General features: G+C 44.9%; 1 protein-coding gene across 2 annotated transcripts in view; it reads left to right on the top strand.

The window, feature by feature from the left end:
• The first annotated feature begins 1,310 nt into the window (after nt 1-1,310).
• Nucleotides 1,311-9,517, top strand: part of LOC126457912 (bcl-2-related ovarian killer protein-like) — a 178,469-nt gene continuing 170,262 nt past the window's right edge. The window contains exon 1 of one of the 2 annotated variants that reach the window (XM_050094597.1): nt 1,311-1,479. In XM_050094597.1, coding sequence (XP_049950554.1) covers nt 1,410-1,479 — 70 coding nt within the window. In that variant the 5' untranslated portion in view covers nt 1,311-1,409. The remainder of the gene's footprint in view (nt 1,480-9,517) is intronic. The other variant, XM_050094598.1, reaches the window with a different exon arrangement.

Below are 9,517 nucleotides of genomic sequence, written 5' to 3'. Positions count from 1 at the left end.
CATCGTGCCCGCAGACGGCCACGGAGTACGGCAGGTAGCCTTGCTCGGGACCTTATCGCAGCCACTGGAACAGTTGTCCTCCAGACACACAGTCTCCAGACGACTGAACAGACACGGTTTATTCGCCCGGTGACCTGGTGTTGGGTGGGATTATGATTGGTGCACGATACCCCTGCATATTTTTGGCAGAGGAACTGTAACAGGTCAGTCCGCTTTTTCATGGATGCAGTGGGTCCTGCCTTCCTCCTGATGGATGATAACGCACGGCCCCACCGAGCTGCCATCGTGAAGGAGTACCTTGAAACAGAAGATATCAGGCGAATATAGTGGCCTGCCTGTTCTCCAGACCTAAACCCCATCGAGCACGTCTGGGATGCTCTCGTTTGACGTATCGCTGCACGTCTTCAAACCCCTACGACACTTCAGAAGCTCCGACAGGCACTGGTGCAGGAATGGGAGGCTATACCCCAGTAGCTGCTCGACCACCTGATCTAGAGTATGCCAACCCGTTTTGCGGCCTGTGTACGTGTGCATGGTGATCATATCCCATACTGATGTCCGGGTACATGCGCAGGAAACAGTGGCGTTTTGTAACACATGTGTTTCGGAACAGTTTTCTCAACTTGTCACCAATACCGTGGACTTACAGATCTGTGCCGTGCGTGTTTTCTATGTGCCTATGCTATAAGCGCCAGTTTTGTGTAGTGCTACGCTGTGTGGCACCACATTCTGCAATTATCCTTAATGTATAAGCTTGAGTGTAATTACCCCGTTGTTGCCTGACAGAACATTAAACCTCCAGCTTTCTTATTCCTCTAGTTCAGGTCTTCGAAAGCTCTGTTAGACTGTATTGGATCCTCTGCATTTTCCTACTTCTGTCTCGTCATCGGACTGGTCCTCCCTCCTCCGTGAAGTCCTGCAGTCTGGTCTATTTACCTATCCACTGTTTCCTTTCCGTTGAAGAGTGGAGTGCACAGCTTTGCTAGTGACATAATGCAGCTGAAAGAGTAAACATTCGGGACTGTTAAGCCGCCAGTATGCTTGGTGGAATAGGCTCAGTTTTGACGCTTCGTGTGGATGGGGCAACACGTACAGGTGGCATTCCGTGGCTGTGCCAGTACGCCACGCCACTCCGCGACGTGTCGCCTTCGCCTGCGCGGGCTAATTGAGTAACACGAGAGGCGGCGAGGCGGCCCGGCCTGCTTTCCGCCGCAGCCGGCTGCGCTGTCCGGAAAACACCGCCATTAGCCGGCCCCGCGGCGCTGCCCACCGGCGGCCTATCGCAGCATCGCTGCCGGCGGACGTCCTCTTCCTCGCCTCCGTTATCTCGCCGGCCTTAACAGCCCGCGCGGCCGATCAAGTATTTTCTGGGCAAGTGCTACAAGGGTGCGAACGAACTGCTCGCGGTGATGGCAACGGTGCACGAGCCGTTAGTGGTAATCACGGAGTCCTCCAGCGACAACAATGAAGTCTTCGAGGGTAAGTTCTCGCAAAGACACTTTCTTTTCCTTGCCGTGAGTTGTACATTTTCAAATCGGACGAAACATCTTCTCAGATATCTGATGGCGTGAAAGAATTATTGATTGACTGGGCCCTGTACGTCACACTGGAAGGTTGATATTGAACGGAAAGGAATATGACACTGGGTGACACCTTGAGGTTGCATGATGTGATCGCTAACGTAGGCAGCCTGTTGCATACGAAGGTCATTTCATAAAAAGTGCTTGAACTCGCAACACTGCGTAATGAAGGACGTTTCGGTATTGTTGTGTGTGTTGGTATAGGTCAAGCCCTGCGACAGAACACAAATTTTTTTTCGGTATCGTATTAACCTTTCGTCTACCTTTTTTCAGAGTGATACACAGTAATATACAGTTCTTTTCATTACTGTCGTAGTTAGAAGTAACAATATAAAAAAATAGCTGCTGGTCAGTTTTCCCAGGTCGTGGTCCGCGAAACTTTTCTGTTCCTAATGTTTCATCCAAAGCTGGGCTGAACATCTTCATAGGTGCTGCTTCTTTCGCTGAGTCTTGCCGATTCTCAGTGTTCTCTGTCTGCAAGACTCATCGGAAGAAGCGGCACGTCTGAAGTCCAGCGCTGCTCCGGGCGAAATGTTACGAATGGAAAAGTTCCATGGTCCAACGAGCAGGCAACCCGGTTGATTCACACCAGCTAACATTCCGATTGTAAAAGCCTTCTTAGTACGAGAAAAAAATGTTTCCCGCAATTTAGTTTTCCAGTGCGAAGACATGTGGGACAGACCGAGTTTTTCATACATACCTCTGGAGTTTTGCAAGTCGATTGCGCAAAAGCTCCAAGACATACAGAAAACATACATAAGTGAGTGGATAGAGCGTCTCGCCACGTTTGTAACTCATATCAGAAATGCACAATATGGGCTTCATTTGTGACTGGCAAACGTCGGTACGCGTTTGAATGATCTTATGGCATTGATGGCTGGAAGTCCCCACCTGGGGAACTACGGCCACGGAGTTCCAAGTCTTTTCAGTTGACGCCACACAGGGCAACTTGTGTGTCTATGATTATGAAATGATGGCGAGAACAACACAACACCCAGTCCCGGGCCCGCTGCGTGGCTGTCAGACGCACTGAGCAGGCAGCTAAGGGAGCAGACAGCACGTGCGCGAACTCCGTTGACACGATTTATCTGGCAAAGCAAGGTGGTAGCCTGCTTTGCAAATCTATTCATTGGGTTGCCTACCTACAGGCTCAAACTAAAACGACGCGACAATATGGAGTAGAAGGATGATCATGAAACTTGATTAGCACAACCTATAGGCGGCGTCGGTAATTATAAGATTTCTGCAATGATATGTAGCATTACCATGCAGCGAATTCCCACTGATTACTAACCTATTGCGGAACACGTACGTCCCGATGGTAGTCAAAGGAATAAGTTTTGTTATAATAGAAGTTAGAAATGGCGTCCGCATTGATTTTAGCTACTGTGACTGAAAAAGATCAAATATCGTACCTTAAGATGGAAGCGTTGTGTGTTAAAAACCTAACCGAAAACCGCATAGCTTTAAATAAATTTCGTAGCGAGTTAAGAGTGGTCCTCAGCTAATCGATTTCGTAAAGGTTCTCTCACCATAAACAACCGACGGCTGAAAACATCAACAGATGAAGTAAGTATGACAGGTTTGGAAATTTCTGGAACTGCATAGCTACCATCGACATAAGTATTCCGTTTTCTGCCAAATAAATTAAACAACAGAATTATTTTTCTCCAATGTGTCCGACACTGCTTGAGTGCTGAACAAAAGTGCGAAACACCCGGACACCGTACCATCGCTGAAAGTAGGTTTGGCGTAGGTTAAAGGTTTTTCTTTTTTTGCATAGAATTTTCGTTATGGAGAACTGAAGCCAGAGTTGAAATAACCGTCGAACTAACCGAGGTCAGTCTTCACCACGACAAAGAACACGTAAAAATGAAAAAAAGAAATATCGTCGAACTCAATCTAAGATCAGAGAAATGATGATCTTCGCTTACGATTAGTAGGAGGGAGTTCCAAGTGGACAAAATGTCACATGAGTGTATTATCGTGAACTCGTGCAACAACTTAACAAATTCACAGAACCCGACCTGAGTTGGTTGAGTTTGGACGCTAATTTTCCTCGACAACGCTCGCCCGCATATCATCGGCGTCGTTAATTGGGAACCTGCGCGAGTGGGGTTTGGAAGTGTTACGTCATGCACCTTACAGTGCTGACTTGAGTGCGCCACACTTTGATGTATTTTCAACGTTGCAATCACTCATTCGAGGACATATATATATTAATTTCTGGAAGAACTTTTGTCGCCGTTACCCTCTCTTTACGTTAGCCAGAGAAAGGAGGCGGGTTAGATGGAGTTGTAGAACTTCCCCATCGTTGGGCCACGGTCATTCAAAATCAGAGACACCATGTTGAAGGATTGTAGACACATAATGTCAAAAGTCGAAATAAATAAAACTCATATGTAGTATTTATTAAATGAACCTCGTAGTATCAGCAGCCCTGTCAGATAATACACTGAGGTGAGAAAACTCACGGAATAGTGATATGCACATGTACAGATGGCGATAGTATCACGTATTGTTGTTGTTGTGGTCTTCAGTCCTGAGGCTGGTTTGATGCAGCTCTCCATGCTACTCTATCCTGTGCAAGCTTCTTCATCTCCCAGTACCTACTGCAACCTACATCCTTCTGAATCTGCTTAGTGTATTCATGTCTTGGTCTCCCTCTACGATTTTTACCCTCCACGCTGACCTCCAATACTAAATTGGTGACCCCTTGATGCCTCAGAACTTGTCCTACCAACCGATCCCTTCTTCTGGTTAAGTTGTGCCACAAACTCCTCTTCTCCCCAATCCTATTCAGTACCTCCTCATTAGTTATGTGATCTACCCATCTAATCTTCAGCATTCTTCTGTAGCACCACATTTCAAAAACTTCTATTCTCTTCTTGTCCAAACTATTTACCGTCCATGTTTCACTTCCATACGTGGCTACACTCCATACAAATACTTTCAGAAATGACTTCCTGACACTTAAATCTATACTCGATGTTAACAAATTTCTCTTCTTCAGAAACGCTTTCCTTCCCATTGCCAGTCTACATTTTATATCCTCTCTACTTCGACCATCATCAGTTATTTTGCTCTCCAAATAGCAAAACTCCTTTACTACTTTGAGTGTCTCATTTCCTAATCTAATTCCCTCAGCATCACCCGATTTAATTTGACTACATTCCATTATCCTCGTTTTGCTTTTGTTGATGTTCATCTTATATCCTCCCTTCAAGACACCATCCATTCCGTTCAACTGCTCTTCCAAGCCCTTTGCTGTCTCTGACAGGATTACAATGTCATCGGCGAACCTCAAAGTTTTTATTTCTTCTCCATGGATTTTAATACCTACTCCGAATTTTTCTTTTGTTTCCTTTACTGCTTGCTCAATATACAGATTGAATAACATCGGGGAGAGGCTACAACCCTGTCTTACTCCCTTCCCAACCACTGCTTCCCTTTCATGCCCCTCGACTCTTATAACTGCCATCTGGTTTCTGTACAAATTGTAAATAGCCTTTCGCTCCCTGTATTTCACCCCAGCCACCTTCAGAATTGGAAAGAGAGTATGCCAGTCAACTTTGTCAAAAGCTTTCTCTAAGTCTACAAATGCTAGAAACGTAGGTTTGCCTTTCCTTAATCTTTCTTCTAAGATAAGTCGTAAGGTCAGTATTGCCTCACGTGTTCCAACATTTCTACGGAATCCAAACTGATCTTCCCCGAGGTCGGCTTCTACTAGTTTTTCCATTCGTCTGTAAAGAATTCGTGTTAGTATTTTGCAGCTGTGGCTTATTAAACTGATTGTTCGGTAATTCTCACATCTGTCAACACCTGCTTTCTTTGGGATTGGAATTATTATATTCTTCTTGAAGTCTGAGGGTATTTCGCCTGTCTCATACATCTTGCTCACCAGATGGTAGAGTTTTGTCAGGACTGGCTCTCCCAAGGCCGTCAGTAGTTCCAATGGAATGTTGTCTACTCCGGGGCCTTGTTTCGACTCAGGTCTTTCAGTGCTCTGTCAATCTCTTCACGCAGTATCGTATCTCCCATTTCATCTTCATCTACATCCTCTTCCATTTCCATAATATTGTCCTCAAGTACATTGCCCTTGTATAAACCCTCTATATACTCCTTCCACCTTTCTGCCTTCCCTTCTTTGCTTAGAACTGGGTTTCCATCTGAGCTCTTGATGTTCATACAAGTGGTTCTCTTATCTCCAAAGGTCTCTTTAATTTTCCTGTAGGCAGTATCTATCTTACCCCTAGTGAGATAAGCCTCTACATCCTTACATTTGTCCTCTAGCCATCCCTGTTAGCCTGCTTAGTATCACGTATACAAGATGTAAAAGGGCGGTGCATTGGAAGGAGCTGTGATTCGTGTGAAAAGGTTTGCGACGTGATCATCACAGCATGAAGAGAATTAACACACTGGTGGTTGGAGCTAGACGCATGGGACGTCCTATTTCGGAAATCGTTAGAGAATTCAGTATTCCTAGACCCACAGTGTCAAGAGCTCCTGGCATTATCTCTCACCACTAACAACTCAGTGGCCGACGGTCTTCACTTAGTGACCTAGAGCAGCAGCGATTACGTAGAATTATCAGTGGTAGCAGACAGTAGAAATCAGTGTGGGCCGTATGACGAACGTATCCGTTAGGTCAATGCGACGAAATTTGGCATAATGGGCTATGGCAGCGGACGACTGATGCGAGTGCCTTTGCTAGCAGCACGACATCGCCTGCAGCGCCTCTTCTGGGCTCGTCACCATATCGATTGGACCCTAAGCGACTGGAGAACCGTCGCCTGGTCAGATGAGTCCCGATTTCTGACCGTAAGAGCTGATGGTAGGATTCTCAGACACCACGAAACCATGGACCCAAGTTGTCAACAAGACACTCTTCAAGCTTCTGGTGGCTCCATAATGGTGTGGGCTGTGTTTATATAGAAGTGACGAAGTTCTCTGGTCCAACTGAACCGATCATTGACTGGGAACGTCTACGTTCGGCTACTTGGAGACCTTTTTCAGCCATTCATGGATTCCATGTTCCCAAAAGCGATGGAATTTTTGTGAATGACAATGTGGCATGCCACAGCGCCACAACTGTTGGCGACTGATTTGAAGAACATTCTGGAAAATTCGAGCGAATGATTTGGCCACCCATCGAATATTTATGGGACATAATAGAGAGGTCAGTTCGTGCACATCATCCTGCTTCGGCAACACCTTCGCAGTTATGGACTGTAGAGGCAGCATGCCTTGAAACATGTCCATGGATATTGAAGTTTCTATTTATGTAGTCTGCAGCCAGAACAACATGACTAGCGTATGGACAAAGGAGGAAACGTGTGTTTCAATACAGCTAACGTAGGAATTTTACGCCCGTCAATTTCGTAAAAAATCTGGTTACGAACCAGATATAGTCGACAATTGCCGCTGGAGCGCATTGCTATCGAGTGTGCCACGTTGGGGCACACGTACCATACGCCCAAGTCGCATCTTTTATGAGTGTTTAGCAGCACGTAGAACTCCACACGCTCAACGTAGACGTTTAAAAGAACCGTCCCTGAGCCGACGGCTTTATTCATCTATCTTGCGCCCCGAGGCTTTCGCCTTTACCGCTCTCTATCGAACAACATTCAAGGAACATCCTTTCCGGAAGAAAATGCGCTCCGAACATGTCTCGATGAGTTCTTCGCCTCAAAACCATGTGATTTCTACAGTCAAGGAATCGAAAAGTTTCCCAAGCTTTGGGTGACTGTTGTAAATAGAGAACGACAGTGTATTATTGATGACTAAAGTCTCTGTTTTAAGTAACTCTTGTGTTTATTAAGCTTATGGAAAAACGCTACGAACTTACGCACTAACCCAATATTTTCACGGAGAAAGATTTAAGTTAATAAAAGTAAAACGTGGCAGGAACAAAGCTTCGTAGACAGCTTGAATAGGAAATTACACCATCGTTCAGCGAAGTAATATAAATAAAGAAGTATTAACTTGTTAACATTTTTAGAATGAGCACTTGCTGCCTGTTTGATTTTCCCCTGTACCTAATATAAGACATGCTCTGACGGCCGCTGTTTCATTCTGTGCGTAAGATTGTCAGTTGCCAGGTGCTTTAGTGCAGCATGTGCTCAGCAAAGCGCTTTTCCCGTCGTTAATGTTGACTTTAGAAATTAGGGTCCTCGAGTAGTTTCCCACTTGTCAACACAGGACCTTGTTTCAATCGCATGACCATAGCGAATTCCTTGCTGCTACCAAAGATCGAAGCCGAGTCCGCCATGTTGCTGACGCGCCGAGCACTCTGCGACGAAGGCGCCCGCTGCATTCTTGCGGGCCCTTGAGCAGAATAATCGACAGAAAGTAAGATAAGCCAAAGATTTCTAGCTCACGGAAATAAGAATGAGCTTGTACTATCCGTACACAAGCATGCACCGATAAATGTCAAGACTGCAGATTAAATAGGTTAGGGTTTTGATTCCAATTGATCATAGGATATTTACTAATTACAGTTATGTGGCTATTATCCTGCAGAGATGAGTCGAATACGTGAAAAGTCTGTCCATTGGTTGACGCGCCACGCAGAATAATGGCTCCCTCAATAACGGTCTCTGTATCAGGCCGCACTCGGGTCACAGGATCGTAATAGGACAATCACCAGCGAAGCGCTGTGTCGTTAAAACCAGCCATCGCGTTAATGACAGTTTTATATTATTGGGACATGCTTTTGATATTACACTGGAGAATAAAATGTCGGAATTTCGATTTAGCGTGGAATGTAACATTGAAACAGGAGACCCATTTATAGTAAATGCAAATGCACGCAAATAAAGATGAAAATATCATGCGCTGTAAAAGAAAACAGGTATTTAAAAGATGAACTGGAAAATCTATAAATTTGTACAAGTATGGAAAAAATGATGTAAATGAAGTGGAAAGAGGAAAGGATACATGTAGAAATCGTAGAAAACGCCTAAAATGACGAGTAACGCAATAGGTACTGTACTCGAACAAACTCGCCCAGTTGGTCAACGCACGAATGATCCTATTGTCAAGGGGAGTATGACACGATAGTGTAAAGAATCTGATATCTTGAATTTACGACTATATCACACGGCACGATGGAAGATAAGTTTCACGCAACATAAATTATTACAAATTAAGAAAGGTCCATTTAAGCAATCTGCTGATTATAAATCCGGATTTCAACCACGGAATACACTTGTGAAAATACCTGTATTTTTTTACTTCTAAAATTACATGCAGAACAGGTCACTGAAAGCTGTAGAAGCAAGGAGACGTGTGGTGTTGGAGATAGCTTTCTTTTCGTATAGCGCTCTCACTGGCTTGATGTGGTCCACCACGACATCCTCTTCTGTGCCAACCTCTCCATTTCAGAGTAACATTTGCACACACCATCCTCTATTATTTGATATACTCCACTCTCAGTTTTCCTATGCAGTTTTTACCTTCTACAGGTCCCTGAGATCATAACACATCTCCTATAATCCTGTCCACTCTTTCTGTCAATATTTTCCACGTATTTCTAACCTCGCCGACTCTGAGGAGAACCTCCACATTTCTTATGCAATTAGTCCACTAAATTTTCAACATCCTTCTGTACCACCAAATCTCAAACGCCTTGTGTGGCTAGCGTTGCTACCTCTGGATCACGGGGTCCCGGATTCGATCCCAGGCCGGGTCGGAGATTTTTTTCCGCCCGGGGCTGGGTGTTTGTATTGTCCTCATCATCATTCGGGAAGTGACGATATTGGAACAAGAAATATTGGGAACTCGTACGGCAGCTGATGACTTCGATGTACAGCATCCCACAAACCATCATCGTCGTCGTCGTCGTCATCATCATCATCATCATCATCATCATCATCATCATTATCAAACGCCTTGATTCTCTTCCTCTACTGTTTTCCCATAGCCCACGCTTTACT

This window comes from Schistocerca serialis, chromosome 2 (genome assembly GCF_023864345.2).
Source record: "Schistocerca serialis cubense isolate TAMUIC-IGC-003099 chromosome 2, iqSchSeri2.2, whole genome shotgun sequence".
Lineage (NCBI taxonomy): Eukaryota > Metazoa > Arthropoda > Insecta > Orthoptera > Acrididae > Schistocerca > Schistocerca serialis.
This window is presented reverse-complemented; position numbering and strand designations above follow the sequence as displayed.